Source organism: Nilaparvata lugens, chromosome 1 (assembly GCF_014356525.2).
Source record: "Nilaparvata lugens isolate BPH chromosome 1, ASM1435652v1, whole genome shotgun sequence".
NCBI classification, from domain to species: Eukaryota; Metazoa; Arthropoda; class Insecta; order Hemiptera; family Delphacidae; genus Nilaparvata; species Nilaparvata lugens.
In genome coordinates, this window is record NC_052504.1 from 64,603,376 (window position 1) to 64,630,190 (window position 26,815).

The following is a 26,815-nucleotide window of genomic DNA, read 5'->3' on the forward strand; positions in this document are numbered from 1 at the left end:
TACTAAATATCATTATAAATTAACTAATCTAATAAACTAATTTTAACACAAGCAAAGCATAGTGCAGAGGGATTACTATTGTATTGTTTATTCTGGCTTAGAATAAGGCACTCCTTATTTATTGTCTTCTAAGGGAATAGGTACTTAGAATATTTAGAAATGAAAGAAATCACATCTCAGAAACTGTTTCTCTATAAGTAGTATCCACGTCATTTTAATATAAAAAATTTGCTGGCAATGACGCAGCAAAACTATGTATAACGGGTCACAAATATGTTTACTACAAAAATTGATCATACAAACTTTATTACACAGATTGATGGGTAATTGCTTGTCCATCCTATTATTTTGGTTGATTCACATCTAAATCTTTCCACAGATAATATAATAACGTAGTGAAGGAATTGCAGAAAGTTTATATTTTCAAATAAAAATAAGCTTATATTTTTATATTATATTATTTTTATATTAAATTTTATATTATATTTCTATATTAAGTTTATATTTTTAAATAAAAATAAGCTTCTGACAATTCCTTCTCAATCAACTAATGATGTATAAACGTAGAGATTTTATACCACTTGATAGTTAACATAATTCTAATTGAAAAATCATGTGATATATGGATCCACTTCTTCCAGGCGTTCCTTATAATTAGTTTAAGAACTAGTTGCTATAAGCTTTGGGGCTTAGGCTTTCGAGATCTCATCATCGGAATCATGATTTTCCTCCAACTTTTCAACTAATTCGTTATTTCTTTTGTTCTTCTCTTTCATGGCGAGCGCCCTCTTTTGCAGTTCATTCACTTTCCTTGTTCCTAATTCGGCGAAAGTAGCGACAGAGTTCAATTCCTCTTGAAGCCGGCATTCCATGTACTTGGCCTGCAACAAAATGTCTCACTATTGTAAACTGACAAAAATTCAACGTTTGAAAACTATCAAGAATTTACTATGTTCAAAATTTTGTATTGTAATAAACATTGAAAAAATCCACATAAATTAAGTATAATTACCGGACTGATCTCTGAAGGAAATGAGTTAAGACTTGGGCCACCAGCCATCTAAATGTCAGCGTTCTGTAAATTTGTGCCTCTCAAATATTTCATTTAACTACAGAAAACAAGCTCAGGTGACTCAATACTTCATTTATTTAAAAAAGTATGTAACATGACGATGTATAAATATTAAGTTACACATAAAGCATTGAATTACAGACAGTAAGATAGCCTTCAAAAGAAGAAATGGTGGATAAAACTTAGCAACCGGTAAGTTAACTTTCTTAATATCTCAAACATGAATTCCTGTAAATCATAAAAAGTCCTCATACTGCGAAATGAATGTAACATTGTCTTCAATGGTTCACAATATTTTTCATTGCAATTGAAAGTTTTGCATGAAACCTACCCATGCAATTTTGCATTGTCCTTAGTAAGTTGGTGTTGTGAGTATTATATATTCACCACAGACAACGCAGCACCGGATAACTTCAGCAGTACATTATTACAAAACGACCTCTTCTATGACAATCACCTACTTGCAGCTAAATTAGTTTTTTGCATTTCCTGCCTTATTCATGTACAATGTCTAGGCCTACCATAAAGCCCATTCCTTCAAAACTTAACACATACCAAGGTAATTAGAATATTAATTATCACTGTAACGGTATTCTAATTGCATTAATATACACCAAACTAAGCTCTTCTGTCATTATAACCGTTCTTTTGATATAACTAATTTAGTGGTACTTCCTATGATTCTTTTCTATAGACATGTTTTAGCATCTTTCAATTTTATAAATAACTAGCTCACCCGGCGAACTTCGTACCGCCAAAAAGTCAATGTATCTCATGTCACACTTGACTTTATTTGGTGAATCATGAAATTTATCTGACAATCATTATTTTCATTTATATCTCAATACGGACTTCCTATGTTCTTAGTCATGCAGCATTTATTATTCCGACATTGCAACAAATTCTCAATCAATTGGTAGTAATATCTATCAGTAAAGTGTTGAAATAGATACCGGGAAGGTTAAATCAGTGTTTCAAAGATGAATTTAATGTTTTCATAGTTGTTGATCGTCAATAGATAGTCCAGGAAATATGCGATGTACGATGAATTACATAGAATTCCATATTCTTTCCATCTTAAATTTTAGGATGAATATAAGCTAAGCTAAATTAAAAAAAAATCAATTTAGTCTGTCATTCTGCAGTAATTAATGATTGCAATATGAACAACTCTCTTTCACGAGATGAATAATTATTTTCCTGTTTCTCAATGATAGGGGAGTGATATTATTGTATAGGTCTTCTAAGGAACGATTATCTACAGCTGGTACCAATCAACTACGGTACACTAACTTCAACTCCAAACCACCGTTTTAATACCAGCACACAATTGATCACAGTGTGACGTGTTTATTATACAGCTGGTAACTTTAGATGCTAAATTATAATAATTATAGCTACTTGGCCTAAAATTTCAAAAACAGGTCTGTAAAATGGATTAATAATAATTATTATTAGTCCTCCTATTAAAATTTCTGGTCAGAAAACATCCCCAATATTCACACAACATATTCTCAAAGTTTCATGCCGTTCTGTCAAGTAGTTTTCGAGTCTATAGGGAACAAACAAACTTACAAACACAGACATTCATTTTTATATATAGAGAAAAAATTCTGTCCTATCACCCCTGAAGCGTTTTTTATTCAATTTGTCTTAATAACCTAAATTATTCTGTTTATAGTCTGTGTAAAATAAGTTGAGATTTGGCCCTCCATCCGAAAGCATTAAGGTTGGAAGCCCTGTTTTTTTTGAATGGAGGGCCAAGTCTCAACTTACTTTACACAGACTATTATTATGTTTTAAAGCTGTTTTAGCACATTTGAAATTTGGATAATATGAATGACATCAGACAACAATGTCTGTCGTCGTCGACGTCGGAAGTTACGCACAAACAAAAACCCACCTTAACGTAAAACGTAATGAGCTGTTTTCAGAAAATGTTATCTTTTTCGCCCTAGAGTCGAAAATGTTCACTTTCGGCTCTAGGGCGGAAAACATAACAGCTGATCGTACCTGATCAAGCAAATCTCAATTTGTCAAGTTTCCAGTTCAAGTTTCATCAGTTTGTAGGGTTCTCTTTTCGTCAATTTTTTTCAGCTTCTTTAGGTCAAGTTTTCGGTTTGTCAAGTTCTACAAGTTTACAGTTTGTTTTTGTGGTTTGGTGGCCCACGACTTCGTCTCGAACTTGAAAACTACGACCTCGAGCCGGCAAAAACACATTTTCCGACCTAGGTGCCAATAATATACTATAAGTCCAGTCAAATGGTCTTTTTGCAGGAAACAGCCCCGAAAGAAATTTTCTTGTCGGTTTAATACGTATTTTGGGGCGCTGAATTCGAATCTGACATTTGCTGACACGCCAGAGAGCGGTTTCACCCCTAAAACCCCTCATATTTTAGGACAATTTTCAATTTCTCCATTCTATTTAAAAAACCCTAGGTTTTTTGAAAAAAGCATTCTTCAAAATTGAAGACAATAAATTGAGTGATCGCACAGGATTCTACGATTTTTGGTTTTGGAGCTACAGATTTTCAAAAAAGGGTTTTTGAAAATTCTGGAAACTCACTACTTCCACTCTATAAAACTTATACAACTTGGTGCATTATAGAGTAATGATGAAAAATTACATATCATGTGAAAGTACAATTAATTTTGGACAAGATTCCTCAGAAATTTTGAAATTTAGTATAGGTTGGAAGTATAGTGTCATAGTATATATTATATAGTGCCACAAAACACTCAGTAGGCTTGCAACACGCAACTCTGAGCATCTTGGTTGGGCACCTGGCCGCCATGTAGGCATAGGAGGTAACGAGCGTGCAGATGAGCTTGCTAAGCGGGGTTCCAGTATGCCATTCTTTGGTCCAGAGCCAAGCTGTGGCATAAGCAAAACAACTGCCTTCTATACAATAAGTAAATGGTACAGGGACATACATCATCAGCAATGGCAAACACTTGGCAAAAGGCTGCTGGCAGACGCAAGCTCTTGCTTCACCAGCTGGCTGGTGAGTCTGGGTAGAGGTCAGGTCAAGCAGTTGATTGCCCTGATAACTGGAAACGGCCACTTCAGGAAACATCTCCACACGATTGCCACTATGCCCCCCCCCCTGGAGCCGACACTGGGGGAGGCGCTTATAAGGACACATCAAGGATAAACATTTTCAACACTCTTAACTTTTGACACGATTGGATCTTCTCGTACCACAGCTCGTCAAGGTGGTTCAAAATCATGTACCGTAACATAAGTGGAATTTGATAGAAAAAAATTGAAATTTTTTTATAAATATACTTTAACCCATATTTCAAACAAAAAATGGCCAACTTCTATAAAAATATTAAAAGGTGTCGGTAACTTGGTATTAGGCTACCTCTATATTATCTCGGTAACTTGACATGATAAAAAATGGAACTTGGTCTTGAATATTGTAGAATAGAATCTTTTCTTTCGTGAGAAGGGAATGATTTTTGTAGAAAGTATGTTTGTGAACTTAGATTCGTTCGTATCAAAAATCAAGATATTGAAGGTACAGAGTGAGTCATATTGAACTTTCCGGTTTTGGAAGGGCGTTGTGCACGAAGAAGGGAAGGAGCAGAAGGGTGGGGATGGTGTCATTAGAGTCGCCATGACATTCAGTTTTAGTGTGAACAATGGCTTGGTCGGGACAACATCGTGCGTTCGTAGTTGAAGAGTTTATTAAAAATGGCGGCTCTGTGATCACAACACAGCATGCGACTTGACCATCTTCTTCAAAAAAATAGGGACCCCAGACACCACACTGTCACACGAGGGCTGTGGAGTGGTCGTTTGTGTAGGTTTCGTGGGTTATTCTCAGCCCAGTCTCGGAAATTCTGTTTGTTAACAGTTCCGGCGAGGTGAAAATGTGCCTCATCACTGAAGATCAAAACAGCAGTGCGAGGGATCTGCTGAATGTCGCGGCATGAATTTGTTTGTGTGTCTAAGTCTCTAACTGTTTATTCTTGCACTAGCTGAATCTTGTATGGGTGAAATTCAAGGTCTCTATGCAGTATTCTTCGGACACTACTGAAAGATAATCCTAGTGAAGCGGCATGTTTCCGAACAGAACGCCAAGGGGATTGTTGAATTGAAGCCCGCACTCTATCCACGTTTTCCGCTGACGTTGACGTCCTAATTCGGCCTTGTGGTCTTGTTTTTAATGCTGATGATGTTGCTCTAAAATTTGAGACCCAATTACTGATTGTTGGTCCAGTGGGAATTGGATCACGTCGACCAATAGCAAAATGTAAACTGAACGCACGCTGTATCCATTGATCACGGAGCCGCCATTTTTAATAAACTCTTCAACTACGAACGCACGATGTTGTCCCGACCAAGCCATTGTTCACACTAAAACTGAATGTCATGGCGACTCTAATGACACCATCCCCACCCTTCTGCTCCTTCCCTTCTTCGTGCAATGCCCTTCCAAAACGGGAAAGTTCAATATGACTCACCTTGTATTTTCCTCATTTTTACAGTCTCGGCAGTTTTTAGATAATAAATTCAAGATGAATTTATGGCAACTCAGCTTATGGAGCATGAAATTCTTTCCAATTTGAGAAAAATTGCAGGTTTCTAACATGTATCAGACTCCTTAAAAACACTAATTAACAGTGAAATCGCGAGAAGATGGAAAAATAGAAATCGCCACTTTTCCAATAGGCTGTAACTTTTGAATAGTACTGAAATCGAAAGTATTGCTTATGGGTGTGGAAAGAGGAGAAAAATCTCTACAACCTTCACTACATTATAATTTTTTTAACTGAAGTGTTTCGCAAGATACGCAGCTTTGAATATGGAAATTAGTCATTTTTTTAGTTTAAGAAGGAATTTTCAATTTTACCATCAAATTCCACTTATAATACATGATTTTGAACCGCCTTTACGAGCTGATAAAAATTAGCTGTAGTACGAGAAGATCCAATGATTGTGTCAAACGCTATGAGTGTTTGAAATTTTGATCCTTTAGGTGTCCTTATAAGCACCTCCCCACTAGGAAATCCTGAAACTAAGTGCATCTAACGGGTGATTCTGCGCGACCACTGAATTTATTGTAAATTTACTGCCTTAAATTTTGTAAAGAATAATTTTTTTCAAAAACCCGCTATCTGGCGGGTCAGCAAATGTCACGTTCGAATTCAGCGCCCCAAAATACATATAAAACCGACGAGAAAAATTATTTCCAGGCTGTTTCCTTAAAAATTACCATTCGACTGGACTATAAGAAAACCGATTATTGCATTGCTAAATCCTCTACATGAATACACCTTTAGGATCTATCGTAAGGGGATCCTCAGCTGTTCACATTGAATGTGTTGTCATACGACAATTTGTCAGTTATGTAAACGCAGTTGTGCGGCCACGATTTTACGACATCATCCATTGAGGTAGGGTAACACAGGACTACCTGTTATTTTTACTCTAATGGTATTCTATGAATAGTTTTACACCATTTCTGCATTAGAAGTATTACTTTAACATCAACCATAGCTTATGATTCTTTGCAAATTTACATTTTATAGCTGATTATCATACCTTGACAGCACGCTTTTTCAATTGTTCAATTTTTTTATCAAGCTCGTTCATGTCCACTCCTGTGTGCTGGTTCCTCTGGTATTTCTCATCTTCGACAAGAAGAACATGGTCCGGTATTGATATACATTCTTCAATCGTATTCTGTTGAGAAGAAACACGCAGTCAGTTTAGTAGGTTATTATCAATTAAAGATTCAATAGTTAATGTATTAAAAATTATACATCATTACAGTAACACCCCAGTTAAAAACGCCAGTTGTTTTACTCGTTTAGGACTACTCAATCCATTCAATAATTATTTAATTACTTGAATCCAAGCAGCTCTGCACCATCATCGATTCCAAATTATTTCTGTTTATTTATTCAAATTATAAATAAATAAGTTACAAATAGAATCTTCACATATAAATGCCAACCTTTGTTCTGGTCCAAACCATATGTGATTGGCTCAATATTACGGTCTCAGAGACTGTAATTACTTTTAAAAAGACTAACTATAAATGTAAAAAATACAAATCATTCATTAAGAATTTTAAACATCTAATTATGTTGCTTGATAGACATAGTTAGTGGACTACGAATATCACATTAGTATGTGATCACATTGGATGCGTGTATGTCCAAAAGCACACTTGTTTATGCATGACCAAGCTTGCAGATAAAAAACAAAATATTGAAAGAGCAAAGAACAATTGCTGGTGCGTTCAGTGTGAGTAGCTAAATGCAAGTTACAACGTGAATCGATGTCACAAATTTTGTTTTTTGCACATAAACGTATTCAATGTAATCACACCCTAATATTGATTGGGAATTGTATAAAAACCTTTATGAACTAGAGATTTATTATTTTTTATCATCAAAAAATTGAATTTAAAAAACAAATTAGGACTTTACCGTTAAATGAATAGTGCAAGCAAAACTATAATAAATTTTAAGAAATATAGTTCATAACGCTATGTGAGAATTGCAGCCAACAGGATTAAAAAGTATTTCTGAGCTCTTATGTAATTATTACCTCTAAATTTGTCAGAGGAGTTTTTGAAGCATTCATGAACAACTCAGTTAGTCGATCACCTACGGAATCGAAATCTTCTTCGGGTATTTCTTTACTGTATTTCATCTTCAGATGTCCCATTAATGATGCAACTGCATTTTTCACTTCTTCTCTTATTGAATTTTTCACTGTGAATATTAAAATATATCATATTACATATAACATTAAAGTCAAATTGTAATAATACCTTATTCAAAAATGATAACTAGCATCAAATACGGTAAGTTATTCTTTCTAATAACACATAAACGGTTGATGGTGAGTATATTCAGTAAAGCCTCCTTAATATAAATGATTGAATTATCTATTTTGATAACACTACATTAATAATAGTTATAGACTCCTATGGTAGGAACTGTATAAATGTTACTGTGATCTATTATTTTTTATAGAACTATCACTATAGTGAGGTCCACGTTATAATGGCAGTGGATAAAGATAGAAGAATAGCGATGCCGATTCTCTGCATCAATTAATATATTTCCATACTGTAAAAAACATAATTGGCATCGTTGTGGACATAGAAAAGGATAGTACCACCGGCTTTGTCGAATAATAGACATGGATAGCAAAACCAAAGTTGATCAAATACTGTCATTATAACGTGGATCTCACAATAGGTATTGATTTTGTTCAATAAAATTATCAATTAGCCTTAGAAGTGAAAATTAAATAATAAATGAGCAATAGGCAGTAAGCTACTTACCATACTTGTTGAGCATCGTATGAGAAAAACCAAAGAACTGTATCTCATATTCTTCCCTTGTCAACTTTTTCCGTGTTTCCTGATCCATTTTTTATATTTTCGAAAAAATGAAATACCCAATAATTGAAATTAGAAGAATATAGCCTGTTGATACATTAAATATAAATTATTTTCAACTGCAAATAATTATATCAAGATTTTCGTTTTGTTACTCATTGACATTTCCCTCCAAACTTGTCTATTTTGAAATTTGAACGTTTTAGGTTAGTTCGATTATCGTAACGACTTCGATGTTTGACTTCCAAGTATCGAGAAACAAATATCGACCTATCAAACAACAGGACTTTACGCATTCTGTCTGGTCTGGAGGAAACATGTATTAGAAATTTGAAATTGCTCGAGTATAGAGTAGACGTTATTAGTTCTTCGACAAATTTACATCGAATGTGAATAATTGAGGGGTGTCGCGGCAAAGTCAGCAATCTCCACTATAGTATATTTTGCACCTAGAACAGAAAATTAGATTTTTCCGGCTCGAAATCGGTTTTCAAGTCCGAGGCCGTAGGCTGAGGACTAGAAAAGATTGAGAGCCGGAAAAACAATTTTGCCTGTGGTGCAAACGATATTTTTCGCCACACTACAGGTATTGCTGACAAAATAAATAAAGAATACTTGTTATTGTACCTATCTCTTGATTTTAGTGGTAGAAGATTTGCAGCCAGGATTTCAGATTCTTAAATTTTACTTGGAATATCACAGGCGTCGTCATCTTCAAGCATTTTTAAAAATTTGGAATGCACTAATCAACAATAAATAATTAAATAAAAATGGTTGCAAAGCAAATGCTGAATTAGTTTGATTCGAAACTCGAACTGGACATCTGGTGCCGTACCGCCAAATTTTGATATCACTTATCAATTTTTTCCTATTGAACGTCAAACTTTGCCAAATTTTCTCCAAGTTCATCGAATTTTAAAGTCATTTTATAGTTGGAAAATTGGAATTTAGCGGTACGGCGCCAGATGTCCAAATCTTTCTGAACAATTTAGTACCATTTTCATGATTATCGGTTGGAAAATAGCGTCCGAAACACGCTAGAACGAAGTGCCTGTTTCAGCCCTTTTTCTGAATTATAACATTGCTCTTAACACAGATTTCAATGCTATGACTGCAGTGCAAGTGCAATGTTTTGGCCAAACTAAGATGGCCAAAAAGATGCACAAGCCTGAATGCGCGGAGACAGCCAAACTTTGTTTTGCCCATTGATATAGAGAATAAGATTAATAAGAGCGAAGTCCGCTATGATGCCACTGCGCTAGTGTCGCTACCAGAAATTTCTGACAAGAAGTCGGGTATTTGTATTAGCTGTGTAGAAAAAGAACCTTTTTCAAATGATCTATTTTTTCCTGTACTGATTTCTCCCAGTTGAATTCACATAAACTGGAAATAATATCTTTGATTTGAAAATTGCAATGATTATTTGAAAATACGGCTATTTGCTATTGGAAAAATAAGAACTGAAAGATGCAACTCTGTATCTAAATGACATTTGTTTAATAAATTAGTATTGTTCAGAAACCAATAAGTATTGTATAATTTTATTAGTTATAAGAAAAATAATGTGCTGTTAAGTTTCACTTAGCCTTTTTTTGTTGAAATTTTATAAAATAGATTAAAAATAAAAATGTTATAACAACTAGTTTCAGTGTTACACACCATCTTCAGGTTTTAAAAATAAATTTCATATAATTCATTCCATTTTCATCTCCTCATAAGAAAATATTGGTAAAGGTAGAACCTCCTGGGTTTCAAGAACTTGCTCATGAACTGTTGTATTGATCTCTGAGATCTTTTACAAGTAGGCCTATGATATTACAGTAGTAGGCTCAATGGGGATCCTATTCCAGTTGAAATGAAATTCTTTGTCGCTTCAAAACTTTAGTCTATCATATGGATCCAACTTCATTTTGAATCCAACTTAGTTTTTTCAAATGGGAAGGTGTTCATGTAATACATTGAGAGAGCACATTGATTGAGAGAGAGATTAGAGCTATGAAGACTGATGTTTGTGAGCCAGCATGCATTTTCACTCCGTTCCCCATCTCATCAGTTAAATTTACCTAGTACTACACTTTTTGAACAGCCTTCCTAGAGATGGCACTTAATGTGTTTATTTAATTGACTTTTAATTAAAAAAATAAAAGTTACGATGAAAATGGTAACCTTTTGTGCATTTGGATGTAGAAACAGAAGTTCAAAGAAGACTCCAGGAGTGACTTTTCACAGATTATAATTCATAAATTTACTAATTTGTTCACTCTTGTTAAGGTTAACCTGTAGATAGATGGATGGATAGGCCTAGATAAATGCCTTTTATTTACACTTAGATCAATGTATAAATAATTTTACTGTCCAGTTCAAGCATGCAATACAAATTAAATACAATAAATACAAGTTCCATCCAAGTAATTCAAAAGTGACACAATAAAAAATCTTAGGCATGACCAAAGCCGTGAGCTAGACTTGATATAGGTACATTCCCATTAACAGATATCAAGTTCTGTATCACAGTATTGATACTATATCATTCATAGTCATATTATTTCTACTAAATTTTCATTTTCTGTTTATCAATCATGTTACCAATAATCTATTCATAGAATCATGTTATTCATTGTGCATGAATTCATTCTGATATTACAGAGAGCTTCAAACAATATCTAGTTATGGCATATAATATTACATAAAACGAATAATAAACATATGGGATGAATAAACAGTAATTGACTGAGAAGTAAAAGCTTTGTTTCAAGTGGAGCCTTTGACATTTGTCTGTCTTTGCAATAAGTATGCCTAAACCAAGGCCAAGCTATAGAAGTATAATTCAAATGTATCAAAATTATAGCTCGGCCAAGCCTTGTTTGATTATAATAAATCATTTGTAATGAATTTTGAATAGTCTCTAATTTTTTATAGGGGAGCTGATTCACTCATTCATTCTGTAAAACCTTTTTTTAGTAGAGCTTTTAAATCAAATTTGACAACTTCTGATGGGAATGACATCTTTAATGAATCAATTCATAGTAGCCAAATACTTTTTATTGTGAATCTGCAATAATTGTGGTGTTTTTCATTTTATATCACAATCTTTTAAATGTATACTGTACCATGCAGAATCGAAGCATGTTCAATTATTTTGAAGTATGTAAGGTAAGTCAAGATTACAGTACAAACTACACATATATGTTCCTGATTGAATAACACATATATGCCCAGTTGCACAGAAGTATGTTGAATCTTAAAAATGATATGAAGTGGCCGTAGTCGGTTGGACTAGATGCTGGCTTTATGATTCAGAGGCCCAGGTTCAAATCCATTGAGGACATAAACACGGGTTTGTAATTCCATCGACAAAAAAAAATCACCTATATATGGGTGATCTACTCCAGTCCAGTGTTAGCCAGTGCATGTTTTGAACATTATCAAATTTTATTCGACCGACTTGGTAAATCCTAGCATTAATAACACTCAAAGATTTTCGTCAGAGTTGGAAACATATTTTATGTTTTGGTGAGTCTTCCTTTTTTTTTATCCTACATCATACTTCAAACATGAATTGTATTAGCATTACAAAGCATCAACTAGTTTGGAAAAAATCATATGGCTTTTGTCAACATTACTGTATCAATTCATCAATGCTTATAGTCTATTTTGAATCCTCCAGAACTATATTATTTCTTAGTGAGCACCTAGGGCCTATAAGGAAGTTATAATATTCCAATCACTGCAATCCATACGGTACTTAGCCTACAGTAGTTTTCCACAAATTGTTATCAGTGAGAAGTCAGTGGTATTCCAGTTTTATAAGTATATAAATCATAACATTGGTATTATCAGTTTTGTCCGTTACTTATTTTCAACTATAGTGAGTTCCACGTTATAATGACAGTAATTGATAAACTTTGATGTTGCTATCCTTGTCTATCATTCGACAAAGAATCTGTTTTTGGCAATGTATAAATATAATTAATTAATGCAGAGGCAAGGCAACGCTGTTCTTCTATCTTTATCTACTGTCATTATAACGTGGACCTCACTATAGAGCCATTGATAATAACTTAATCATTCGTAAATAATGATGAGAAAATGCATAAATTGGAATGACATAATTTGAATTATGGTTAATCCAAGATGGCTAGCGCGGGAAAAAAGTGGTGTCAGAGTGTACCAATGGGATAGCCTATTATTTCGTCTCCACGATCCTCCTTGTTCGTTCACATACTCAAACATGAAAACAAAGTAACAGTTATTTTTTCAAGTAGCAGGTAATAAACTGCTCCAACGAATGTGTTACTCAAACAGATAATACGCTTGCGCAGTAGAAAGGAACAGTTCCACAGCGAGCCTCTCTTGAAAGAGCGAGGGAACAGGGAACATGAAACTTTCATAACATAACCTTTACTTTATACTTGTCTATTTTAATTTGGTGTACTGTAATCTCGTGATTTTGTTTCAAGTATTTCCAATTTTTGTGATACTGTAATTAAACAGAATTTGCACAACAACAATGACTATGAACAAATCTCCTGTCAATAAAAGTAAAGAGACTGTACTGCCACTGTCGAGAGTTCGAACTATTATGAAAAGCTCACCTGATGTTGAAAACATTAGTCAGGATTCTCTGTTATTAGTTATTCGGGCCACAGTAAGTAACTAACGATAATAGAGTTATTTTTATCTGTTCTAAATATTATTACTTGTTACTTCTTTTGTCTGCTTGACCGGGGAATCGTCCTTTTCGTCCCATCATGAGGGTGTCGGTGTTCACCTTTATTTAAGGTGTGAGAAAGTGTGGTCATCAATGAATTCTGTAATGCTATAGTTTGGTCTGTCCATCAGGTATTGTTTTAGGCTTCTCATGAAGTTGTTGCCATTCGCTAGGGATTTTATGTTGCCAGTGTTGAAGGTTATATCGGTGAAGAAATAAAATATTACGATTATTTGAACATTATTACTGATTTTATTTTTACTTTAAAGTCAAACCAATACATTGAACTCAAACGTTTTACTTAAGGCATGTTACACACACTTCACAGAGACAGAGTTCAGTACAGAGTCACCAGTGCCTTGCCAATCACACATATTATTATTTAGTCTATTTCATTGTCAAACAACACGCCCCCTCAATGAAATAACCCAAAAAAAATTTATCAATCAAAAAACAAAGTAAGTTATAAGAAAATTAACATAGTTCAAAACATCTTAATTATTAAAAAATATTATTTCTAAACTTGACAAAAAGTTCCTTTCCCAAGGGTTTTGTGAAAATGTCAGCAATCTGATCTGAGGATTTTAAATACTCAACTTGAATAACACCTTCAGAAATTTTCTCTCTTACAAAATGATACCTTATATCTACATGTTTCATTTTTTTATGATGCTCAGGATTATGAGCTATTTTGATAGCAGACTGATTGTCTTCAAACAACAAAATACAAGTTTTCTTATTTTCAACAACACAAAAATCAATTAAAATTCCTTTTATCCAACAAGCCTCGCTTGCAGCTTGGCTCAAAGCAACATACTCAGCTTCTGTGCTAGATAATGAAACACTCTGTTGCTTCTTGGTACACCAAGAAATAGTATTACCAAAAACCTTGAAGCAATAACCTGAGGTTGATCTTCTCTCTAAATCACCACCCCAGTTTGCATCTACATAGCCTACAATCATATCATCATTCAATTCTCTCTTATATACTAGCTCTAAATCTAAAGTACATTTTACATATCTCAATACACGTTTTAAATTTTTATACAACATTTCACTGGCACAACTTTGGAATCGACTCAAGAAAGATACAGTACAACACAAATCAGGTCTAGATCCTACAACAGCATACATAAGACAACCAATTAGTCTACGACATTTCTTTTCTATTTCTACAGACTCTGACTTATCTCTAGTCAATAATTCAAAGTTGAAATTTTTATCCATGGGAGTGTCCATTGGCTTACAATCCTGCATGTTGAATTTTTCCAATACATGTTTGAGATACTCCTTCTGACTAATAACAGTTACCCCCTTCTCAATATCTTGTTTGACATTAATTCCCAAGAAATTAGAAACTAAGCCCAAGTCTTTCATCTTGAAATTTTCTTGTAAGACTGATTTCAATCTTGAAACATCATTCTCATCTGAACCAAAAATAAGTATGTCATCTACATACAATAATAGAAATACCTTTTTACCCTCCACAATTTTAGAATACAAGCAATAATCATTTTTAGACCTAGTAAAATTGTTCATTTTCATTACAGAATCAAATTTAGAATTCCAATCTTTTGGAGATTTCTTCAGACCATAAATTGACTTCTTAAGTTTACAAACCTTATTCCTAAATCCTTCTATTCCCTCTGGTAATGACATATAAACGTCTTCTTTGATATCACCATTAAGGAAAGCATTTTTTACATCCATCTGATATACAGGAAACCCTAATTTATTTGCAACACTCATGAAAATCCGAAAAGTTGGCAATTTGGCCACAGGGGCATAAATGTCATTTAAATCTATGCTATCCTTTTGTTGAAACCCCCTAGCAACTAATCTAGCCTTGTACTGAATGTTACCCTTCTCATCATTTTTAATTTTAAATACCCATTTGCTATCAATAATTTCTTTGTTTTCTGGTACAGTATCTACCTCTGTCCAAGTATTATTCTCTTTCAAAGCATTTAGTTCAGTTTTTACTGCCTCCAACCACTTTACAGAATTGTTTGATTTCATAGCTTCAGAAAATGTAAGAGGCTCATCTACTTGTAGACTAAGATAACTGGTTTCATAGTCTTTCAACCACACTGGTTTTTTAATCACTCTTTTCTCTCTCCCTCTTATTTCATTATTTTCATCCATCATTTCTTCTCCACTTTCTTCATTTACTTCTACTTCATTGATTCCATCTTCAATATCATTTGTTTCAATCTCAATACCCTCAGCTTCACTTGTATCAGTTTCTTCTACTTCATTATTTTCAATTTCTTCAACTTCATTTATTTCAGTTTCTTGTACTCCATCATTTTCAATTTCTTCAAATACATTGTTTGGATCATTACCTTTTGCGATTCCCTCAATGTCAAAGCCTTGATTTATATTGAATACTTTGGGGTCAGAATACTTTTCACCTTGGTTAGATTGCTCAACATTTGAAAAAATTACATCCCTAGAAACAATTATTTTCCTCTTATCAGCATCCCACAACCGATAACCATTTTGCAAATATCCTACAAACGTTAGCTTCTTGGTTCTACTGTCAAGCTTCTTAAGATTACCTGCAACATGACTGTATGCTATACTTCCAAAAATCTGTAGTCTTGATAGATCTGGTTTTTTACCGTACCACTTTTCAGCTGGAGTACAATCAAGAGTACATGTTGGGCTTCTATTAACAATATAAGCTGCTGTCCTTACAGCCTCACCCCACATTTCCTTTTTCAATCCTGAATCAAACAAAAGTGCCCTAACCTTTTCTAGCAATGTCCTATTGATTCTTTCTGCCTTTCCATTTAATTCTGGAGTGTATGGAATGGTGAAATCCATGAAAATCCCTCTATTTTGACACCAATCCTTGATTTTATTACTAGAATATTCCCCACCATTATCAAACCGAAATTTTGAAATTTTAGAATGCCATTTTGCCTCTACTTCAGCTACAAATTGTTTCATTATATCAAATACCTCACTTTTATTTTGAATAAGAAATACCATGACAAAATGTGTGAAATCATCTAGAAAAGTAACCATGTATCTTTTATTGTCCCAACTTACCGGGGTAATAGGCCCACAAACATCAGTATGTACTATTTCAAGGGGTCTTGTTGCCCTTTCCCTGACTGTTTTAAAAGGTTGCCTTGTTTGGCGAGCAGACAAGCATATTTCACATGGGTTTTTGAAAAGTCATCAATTTTAGTTTTAATATTCATTCCCTCACTAAGATTTATGAGCTTTTTCATGTTATCTACACCAAGGTGGCCTAGCTTCCTATGCCATAATTCTACTTCATTAGACTCATTAGACTTGGGTGAAATAGTGCTAGTCATTACATGATGGACTGAATTTGAATTATGCATTTTCAAGTCAACTTCAAACAAACCATTCGAATTTTTTATGCCTTCCATAATGACTTCATTGTCTTTCAACACCTCAACCCTATTTCCACTAAATAAGACCTTACCATCGTTCTCAGTGATAGCACTTACAGGTAACAAATTTTTAGAAAGTTCTGGAACATATAAAACATTATTTAAGTTGCATTTGTCTGATTTGATGTTTCCTACCTCAAGAGCAAACATTGATTCATTTTCCTTGGCTACTCCTACTTTACAACTAATTGGAATGGAACTATCAAATAGTGATTTAGATTTTACCATATGTGAAGTAGACCCTGAGTCAATTACGAAAGTGTCATAGTATTTTACATTAGAATTAGTAGTTAAAAAGGATACTTGGTTCTTCTTCTTATCATTCTGTTTTTTACGAAAGTAACAGTCTTTGTCTTCATGATTATTCTTCTTGCAAATACTACAGAATAGACCACTTTTCTGTTTCATTTTATTTCTGCATTCATGGGAAATATGTCCATAATTTTTGCATCTGTAGCACTGGATTTCCGATGTTTTGAATACCACTGGTTGCACAGAATCACCTTTATCAGTAGATAGTCTGCGTTCTTCATTCACCAACCGGGAGGTTAGGTTTGTGAGATTTCTGTCACAAATTGCGGTTGCTTCCCACGAAGTTTGAAAGTGGGTGTATTTCCTGGGCAGGGAGCTGAATATTTTGCCAATAACCATCTCGTCATCGATTTCGTGTCCAACAGATTTCAATTTATGGGTCAAATTTTCCAGACGGCTGATGAAACTAGCAATGTCTTCATTAGCCTCTAGTGTAAAATTGAAAAAGTCCTGCATTAGAGAAAATTTCTGTTCTTTTTCATCACGTTCGTAGATTTGACACAGTTTTTTAAACATTTCACATGAAGTTTCACAGTTCAAAATGTGATTCAAAGGTTTTGAGTCAATTGTAGTTATTATTATTTTCTTGGCTTTAGCGTCCTTCAAATTGAAAATAGAAAGTTCTTTTTCTTTACTAGGGTCGTTTGGTTTTAATTCTTTTCCATTAACAATATCACTAAGTCCTTGAGAGTCGAACAAAATTTTAATTTTAAATTTCCACATTTGAAAGTCTTCATCGTTGGATAGCTTTCCAACCATACCCAAGTCCGAATCACTGGAACCAGCCATTTTTACTTTGAACTCGATTGCCTTACCTGATTTTACTTTTGGGTATTTTACTTTTACTTTTAATGTTTTTACTAGAGTTCAATCACTTCACCGGTATTACTATTTTAGAGTTGAATCTCCGAACTTCCATTGTTGTCTTGCACGAGAGTATTTAGGTTAAAAAAGTTTTTTTTACTTGCACACGAAAGATCCAGCCTGGGCCCATAACCTGTTGAAGGTTATATCGGTGAAGAAATAAAATATTACGATTATTTGAACATTATTACTGATTTTATTTTTACTTTAAAGTCAAACCAATACATTGAACTCAAACGTTTTACTTAAGGCATGTTACACACACTTCACAGAGACAGAGTTCAGTACAGAGTCACCAGTGCCTTGCCAATCACACATATTATTATTTAGTCTATTTCATTGTCAAACAACAGCCAGGAAGCAGGTTAAACAGGTATGCCCCCGAATAGGTTGGAGATTACTATACTTTTTAAGTCGATGCTGGGGAAGGCTTATGTCATCCACGTAGCGTGTTCTATAACTGTACTTATCTCGTCTTAAAGCCGGACTTTGATTTACCACTAGGATGATGGATTCCAGGATGTATATCGAGATTACTGTGAGGATACTTATCTGTTTAAAGATTGGTTTACAGTGCTCTAAGTAGTTTTCTCTTATAGCGAGGTCCACTTTATAATGGCAGTGTGTGATTTGCAAAGGTGTTGCTATCCTTGTCTATCATTCAACAAAGCAGATGGCGCTATCTCTTTCACGCTTTGAGATGTTGCCACATCGTTTATCAACAATGTAAAATCAACTAATTGACAAAATATTCAATCTCAATCATAAAAATTTATTATTACATCTTTAAAAAATATATTTTCTTGACAAATAAAACATGATTAACTATTTTCAACAATAATGAACAGTTAAATTCATCAGATATACCAGTATCAGCTGTTTGGAAGGCAAGGCTGAGATCTGGCAACCCTTTTCTCCTATGTTCTTATACTGCCATTATAATTTGGACCTCACTTTAGTAAGATCAGCACTGCCCTCTTTCGTATCCTCAATATTCTCTCGAGATTTCCCTGTGCTGATGATCCCCAGGCGACGGTGACATAAATAATGAGTGATATGCGATTAGTGCTGTCTTCTCATATGCAATATTTCTAATTCTGTGAATACGTATATAGGAGTGGAGAGTTTTTTACATAAATAGTCCGTGCCTCCAGGACAAATGGTTGTCGATAATTACACCAAGGAACTTTGTGCTTTCCACTGTTTGTATATTACTGTTTTGTGGTTAATCCTGGGTTTGGTTTATTGGGGTGAAGTTTATGTGTACTGTATTTTCATTATTTATGGCCAGTTTCATTCAATTGCATATTGAGGTAGCTTCAGTAAGAGTTGAGTCAACTATATTGTTTCGATTTTCCTTTCTGTTTGTGGAAAGTAGTACAGTTGTGTCGTCTGCAAATAGGATACACTTCTTGTTTTCTTGTAATTCATCCGGAAAATCATTTATGTATATAAGAAAGAGCAGCGGTCCCAGGATTGACCCTTGTGGTACTCCTCTTTTGACTCAAAGTTAGTAGACAGAAGGTTGATCAATCATCTATTGAAATTAAGTTGGCATGCAATTGGAGTGGGGGGAGTGCAGCCGTGACTTAGGCTGTAGTACAAAGTAGGCAGAATATCGCATTCATGAAAATCATACGGTGAAGTATAGTCAAATTATATGACACAAACATGTTCTGATATGCAAGCTTTCTGTTTCTGCTTTACAATAATTATCAAAACATTTAAATAATACAAGCATTTTGCCATTCAAAAGAAAAAACCCCACCTAATAACCTACCCTTTCAAACCCTTAAGGTTTCTTCATCTTCTAGGTCGTGTATATATTTTGTAGTTTGGCTATACATCAGCTTGTGAATTTCGGGGATAAGATATTTTGATTCTCCTAGAACATGTGCTCAATACCAGCATGTGTTCAGTGCATTTATATTACTGCAATGTATCGGATTTATCGGGATCGGTTTATTGCAATGCATTTGTTTATCAAGATTGTTTTATGGGTTAATCTGAAATTATAGTACTAGTACTTAATAGTACTAGCTTACCCGGCGAACTTCGTACCGCCAAAAGTCAATGTATCTCATGTCACAATTGACTTTATTTGGTGAATAATGAAATTTATCTGACAATTAATATTTTTATTTACATCTTAATACGGACTTCCTATGTGCTTAGTCATGCAGCATTTATTATTCCGACATTGCAACATATTCTCGATCAATTGGTAGTAATATATATCAGTAAAGTGTTGAATTATAAAAATATATACCGGTAGGTTAAATCAGTGTTTCAAAGATGAATTTAATGTTTTCATAGTTGTTGATTGTCAATAGATGGTCCAGGAAATATACGATGAATTACACAGAATTCCATATCCTTTCCATCTTCTATTTTAGTCCAGTCAATATAGACATAAAAAAGGGGGTGTGATTACAATTTATATTGTAGTTCTGATTTTTTAATATATTATTGGTACATAAGAGAAGTCCAGAACCAATTTCTTCATGCAAAATTTCCTTGTGCTAGATACAGGGTGACCCAAAAACCTCATTTTCCAGTTTTCAGCTATTTCTGCCAAATCTCGTAATCGGACAGAAAAATTTGCTCTAGCCTTTTTTTTAGCTTACAAAATGAAATGAGATCATCCGGAACTCTCTATCCCCAATGAGTACTGAGTTACGATTTTTCAAAAATGAGTGAAATTTGAAGAAAAAAATCAATTTTGATGAATTTTAGTTTTTGATCAACAATATCTTCCAATTCTTACCATTTGGATGTATAATTCAAAATCCCTCTGGGCATATTTTTGTGCTCTACAATCTGAGATCAGGTAGAGTGCTCTATCTCATATAGATTTCCAGGTAAACCTGACAACAATGCTCATTGTATTGTGAAAAACACCTTATTTTCAGATTCAACCATCGTCACCAACTACATTGTCCTCACATTGGTATTTCGTACAATGACATAAGTTCATGAGATTATGTTCTATGAGAATACCCATTAGATGCACTTCATTTCAGTATTTCCTAGTGGAGAGGCGCGCTTAAGGACATCTCAAGGATCAAAATTTCAAATACTTATAACTTTTGACACAATGCTCAGATTTCATCGTACTACACGTCATTCTCGGCTCGTCAAGGCGGTTCAAAATCATGCATCATAAGTCAAATTCGGTCGAAAAATGGAAATTGTATTGTTTAGTGTGCTTAAGCCCCTATTCCAATATACAAAAATGGCCAATTTCTATATTCAAAGCTATGTATCTCGCTAACCCCTTATTATAAAACCACACTATTATTATAGACCACTATCACCTTTGATGAGAATGATTAGGATACGGCTGCTGCTGCTGCCATGTTAGATTAACGGCTCCTAAAACTTGTAAACAAGATCTGGATATTTCTGGATAAGAGTTGTAACCGATGGAGGTATTTTTAACCCTACACCACACCTGACATCATTTCTGCAACCGGTGGTGACATATTTGTCTCTATTGAGTTAGTCTTCCAAAATATGAAATACATAAGAATACATGTGGTTCGATAGTCATTCTTGCAGACTATCCCACCGCTGGCCACCAATGTGAATGGAGGGGGTTGTTTCTTCTCTTCTATAATATCTACTAAAATTATACTGCTATCAAATCTCTGTTTGAATCCTTGATTGGTTGAGAGCTTTTAGTGGATTCGTTCCTTTAAATGCACAGATTATCATCATTATTTAATTGTCACCTATTCTAGCAACTATATAGTAACTACGATCCAGGAACTTCAATTAAAAATACTAATATGATTTAACATCAGGTTTATTGAATTCTAAATCAAACGAATTAATAAAAAAGGCATGTAACATGTAAAATTCTCATACAACATTTTCCATTAATTGATTTAGAACAGAAGGAATATTCAATTTTTAATCTATACATTTTGGGAACTTGCTAACTTGCTGCTACTAAATTCGGGCCTCGGTCATTCTATGTTAATAAATTTTGTGCTATAATACGAAAACAACAAAAGTTTGGCACTCACCATTTCTACAATTTAAACTTCGACTCTTTAGAAACACTCACATACGATTTAAGAAAACTCTCTATACTTTACTCAGATTCACCCTCGCAATTAATCTCCTAATTCTACTTCTACTAATTTTATCGGTTTCTTCTTCAAACTAAATCAAAATTAATTTATTAATATAACGAGAACTTGTCAATTTGTCCCTCTGAATGGAAAACAGATCCATTCAGAGGACCGAGGCTCACACACCGTTACATGTTTTCCCGGTTACGTTTCAATTCGAACTGTGGCCCTTTCACTGAAAATTATTCCCCCTCCACGAGCGTTGAGCATAACTTCCAGTGGAAAAGCCAAAGCTGCAAAAAGGTCAATGCTCGTACAATCTTCAAATACAGTGGCTTTTTCGACATGAAATTGAAACTGTATTTGAAAAATGCACGAAAATTGCTTTAATTTCGACAACTAAGCAACAAGTTAGCAAATTCAAACAAGACAGTCAATTCTCACACTAAAAACGCAGGGTTCACCATACAGTTAGAATCAAAGTTCATTTCAGTTCAAAAACCTGAAAAACAATATAAGATACACAAAAACATCTACAATAATACCCACTCAATATTCACACTATTACAGAGTATGATGTCAATAGAAAAGATGAATCCCCTGATGATAATCTGCTGGGTTGCTGACAATGATGATGATGTATACGCTCGACTCCAAGCCTGATAAAATAAATTCGACTGTCGGCCTTATTCCTCCTCTAAAATAAAGAAAATTATCCGAATCCTATACCAAATAACAATTCTCCTTTCATCACAAAATTCACTTTGTGACAGAATAAATCACTCAATAATATTGATCAGGCTAAAATCACATATATTTCTAACTCATGTTTTAGACAAAGTTATTTGTAGTCATCTTACTTTGCCTTCTTCCAAAATATTGTTACATTCTAGTGTAATAAGTTGTTATGGGGCAAGTAGCAGTGCAATAGTACATGTTTTAATTGATTAGTGCATGCTTAGCCCCTTCTTACTTGACTTGAAATAATTTCATAGTGAACCGTTATATTTATGCTGATTTATTGGATGTACGAATAAGTCTCAACTTGCATTAAGGCTCAACTCACACTTACGCGACTCAGGTCGAGAAGATACTCGACTCTAGTCGAGAGCATTTGTTTTCAAATGGTGACGTCGCGCAGAGTCTAGAATCGACTGGTCTGAGTGTCACCATTTGTAATGCTCTCGACTAGAGTCGAGTCTCGTCTCGACCTGAGTCGTGTGAGTTGAGCCTTTGCTATCATCTAGTAGCGTTTTTACGGCCAGGGTGACTACAAGATCACTGTCGTGACGACAATGTCGTTTTTAGAAGTATATTGGTTCTAGGCGGAGCGTTGCACATTACAGCATAGCAAACCCGCTCACTATTTGCTAACTCTCTGCTTATCGCAAGTCAGCCGCCACTTTCTTTACGACTGGGCTGGCAAGCATTTTATTCTCCACTTCAAAAACCTGAATTACGTAAAAATGGTGATGGAGAAATTGTTATTTCAGATTTGGATTCAACGTCTTTTAGTGCCTACCTGGGCGAGGCTAACGACTTCACTGTAGCCAGTCCCCAGGCAATACAGTATATTTCATCCCTCGACGTGCACTTATAAAAGTGTGAAATTTTAAAAAATTGACAAAAAAAATTCCATATGCTAAATAAATAATTCAGAGCCCTATTTCCAGTCAATGTAAACATTTGACAGAAGCATCTTTCAATAATTAAGCTACTTTTTCTCAATGCTCTTTCAGATATCAATGTACTATCTGATCCTGTGTCCAACAAGCAATTAACATTCCAGTCCTTTACAAAAAATACAGGCAACTCACCCTTCAAGCACACTCTTCGTGTATTCTTGCTGCCTATATTCCTTGAACCACATCCTCATTCTTGTTTCTCATTTTTATTTGGCTTCTTATCAATTCCTCTTAGTTTGGGCCAATCTTTTTTCGAATATTTTCTGTACTGCTCCTCGTATGTACTACTATTTCCACTTTCTGATGAGTGAGAGGAATGTTCTCCTTCCGATTCGGGGTCAGAAAGTTGTCTTGGTCTGTGTTCTACTCTTCGCACAGTGTTTACATTTATCATTCTGGGTTCAACATTTTTTCCATGATGAGTTATTTGTTCATGTTTTCGCCGATAAATATATGGACAGTTTCTGGCAAAATGCCCTTCTTCACTGCACGCCCAGCATTTAGGTCTGTCTAAATTATAAAGATATGGATAGTGAAGCTGATGTAACAGCTGGGTTTACTATCTAGTATATCTTTGAAACGGTTTGGTATATCGATGTGCGGTTTTCGCCATTAATTTTCTCTTGAAATTCTTCATCGAAATCCTGTATCGCATGACCATCTAAAGCCGCGGCTAGGAAAAACGCAAATGTGCAATTCCTTAGTGATGACTCAAGCCGCCACAGCTGGAGCTCATCACCTATAAATTCATTACATTCGTTTATTCGTTAGTTATGAATCGTAGTTAGTATTTTATTTCTTTTATGTATTTTGTGTTGAATTGAGTAAAATTATTGATTGATTGATGTGAGTACATATATACATGTTGATGGTTATTCATGTACTTTTCAGTACTTCTTTGCTTTCATGTTCTTTCCTATGTAAAGTCTTGAATGTTTGTTAGGTCTTGAATAAATTAATTGTAATCTGCTGATTTTGTGTAAAATATATTGTGTAATAATATTTAATTTTTTGGCAAAACATCTTTAATTCTTGAATGTTTTCAAACTTCCAGGAGCTATTCATCCAATACATATCTCAGATGGCTTACAAGGTTGGAAAATCAAAAGATTCTTTGGAATACAATAATCTGGCAGAAGTTGTCCAAACAACTGATAATATGCAGTTTCTTAGAGGTTTGTATAATATTTTTACATTTATATTTTTTTACATGTACATTTACCTCTTTTTACATTTGAACTTACTTATATCTGGCAGTGTAAAATATATGACTTTACTAGAGTTTAATTTTTACTCATTAAATTCCTTGATTTTCAATACCAAACATAATTTATTCCAACGTTTTGAAGAAAATTGAGTTTTCCAATATTAGAAGCTTACATCGGAAAATTTATTACTCCTCAGATCACTTCAGTAGATTTGTAGTAGTCAATAATGGACCATCATAACCGCCCTTTTCCGCGAAGTATCTCACATGTAATGCCACATCTACATGTTGGCCCTATGGCCAATATCGACCAGCGCCAGTGTGAGGTTGGGAGGTTTGCCAACGCTGACCTCCAGTGGCCTTCATTGGGTTACTAAGCTGGGCCAGCGACTGGACCAATATGTGGCTGCGGCATCAAGCTGTATTCCCAAAATAAGTGAGACGAGGGTTGGAATACGCTCCGTGGGAGCTGTGAATAACGCGTAGTGAGTTTGCCTCTGACGTCACCAGGAGTCAAGTCACAGGGATGGTAACGTAACGCTTCAGATTAGACCGTTTTGACTTTCAGTCGTGAACAGTTGCTAAATATCGTTAAGTAACTTGTAGCTTGTATTTGCATGCACTAATAGCTTGTCTCATATTGGCATTCAATCTGGTAATGTTTTGTGAAACATATTTTAAAAATCTGGTGTGGCGCACCCACACAACTTTCCTTGCCGTTATGAAAATTTATCACCTGACGCTAGTGTTCCTGCGCATCTCAAGTCTACTATTCAAAGATCCAAGCCAGTTGGTGACAGGGCAATAAGGCTGGAGACACACGAAGTCTGCTATCTCTTCATAGTGAATGATTTAATAGAATCAACAGTTTGTAATTGAAATGATAACAATTTCTCGAATTTCGAGCTTATTTTCAATTTTAGGTGAAAATCTTACTGAACATTAATAATTAAAGAAATTTTCATGCTCAATCTTTTCCACTTGGATTTTTTTGTTTAAATTGTATACCTTGCATAGATGGGGCGGAGCTTCTGGAATTTTTACAGATATGGGACTTGTGGCAGTTGATAGAGTTCATCAATGACTATTTTAGGTATGAATTTGATCAAAATCATTGGAGCCGTTTTCGAGAAAATCGCGAAAAATCCTGTTTTTGACAACATTTTCACCATTTTATCCGCCATCTTGAATTGCATTAGATCGAAATTGTTCGTGTCGGATCCTTAAGTTCCAAATTTCAAGTCATTCCGTTAATTGGGAGATGAGATATCGTGTACACAGACGCACATACACATACACACACACCAATACCCAAAAACCACTTTTTTGGACTCAGGGGACCTTGAAACGTATAGAAATTTAGAAATTGGGGTACCTCAATTTTTTTCGGAAAGCAATACTTTCCTTACCTATGGTAATAGGGCAAGGAAAGTAAAATGTGATCAGACTGATTTTCAGATAATTTTTAAATCGTTTTAAAGCCACATGAAGCGTTTTCTCAGGCGTTTTTGCACTGGCGGCGGACGAGTCGAACGGCAGAAAGCTCTCCGATTGGCTGAATATCAGCTGATTCCCGAACGCCAACTCAATCAGCTCCTTTAAGTCCGGTGTTCAAGCCTAGGTCTTCGTAATTCAACTCTATTTCTGTAGCGAATTAATATGTTTTAACATAGAATTTCAATTTTTAATTTATTATTCTGAAGAATATTCTTTATTTACTAATATGTGTTCATATTTTTGGTTACAGAAATAATGCCACGAAAAATCACTGTCAAGGAATTCAGAGAAATAATGAAAAGGAAAGTTATCGAGGGAAATGAAGTCATTAAATCTCAAGGAAAACTTGACAGTTAACTAATATTGTTTTTGATAAAACAATCACAGTTTTATAGCTAAAACTTTCATTTTGCTTTCATTGTACCAGAAATATTATTATTATTAAAAGCACTTTCTTCGCACTGTACCTTTGCTTTTTTTAGTATAAAATTCCATCAAGTGTATACTTTTATCAATGAACTCCCTACTTTAGGGTTCACTACTCAGAATTTAAAATCTAATCTAATTTCAGAACTTGTGAAACCTCC

The 26,815-nt window shown here is 34.5% G+C and overlaps 2 protein-coding genes across 3 annotated transcripts; one reads left to right on the forward strand and one right to left on the reverse strand.

The window, feature by feature from the left end:
• Positions 1–174: 174 nt before the first annotated feature.
• Positions 175–8,646, reverse strand: LOC111056396. The gene is made up of 4 exons (XM_022343758.2): positions 8,386–8,646; positions 7,641–7,807; positions 6,627–6,767; positions 175–881 (listed from the first exon to the last, which is right to left on the reverse strand). Exons 1-4 carry the CDS (start codon positions 8,471–8,473, stop codon positions 690–692), a joined length of 588 nt encoding a protein of 195 aa, XP_022199450.2. The 5' UTR covers positions 8,474–8,646; the 3' UTR covers positions 175–689.
• A 2,678-nt stretch (positions 8,647–11,324) lies between these two features.
• On the forward strand, positions 11,325–26,694 carry LOC120348905 (chromatin accessibility complex protein 1-like). 2 transcript variants are annotated; one of them, XM_039439650.1, is made up of 3 exons: positions 11,325–11,595; positions 24,579–24,699; positions 26,479–26,694. In XM_039439650.1, the coding sequence occupies exons 1-3, from the start codon at positions 11,554–11,556 to the stop codon at positions 26,583–26,585; spliced, it is 270 nt and encodes an 89-aa protein (XP_039295584.1). In that variant the 5' UTR covers positions 11,325–11,553; the 3' UTR covers positions 26,586–26,694. The 2 variants fall into 2 exon arrangements, with proteins under 2 accessions (XP_039295584.1, XP_039295578.1); XM_039439644.1 differs by lacking the exon at positions 11,325–11,595 and adding an exon at positions 12,766–13,090.
• Positions 26,695–26,815: the final 121 nt, after the last annotated feature.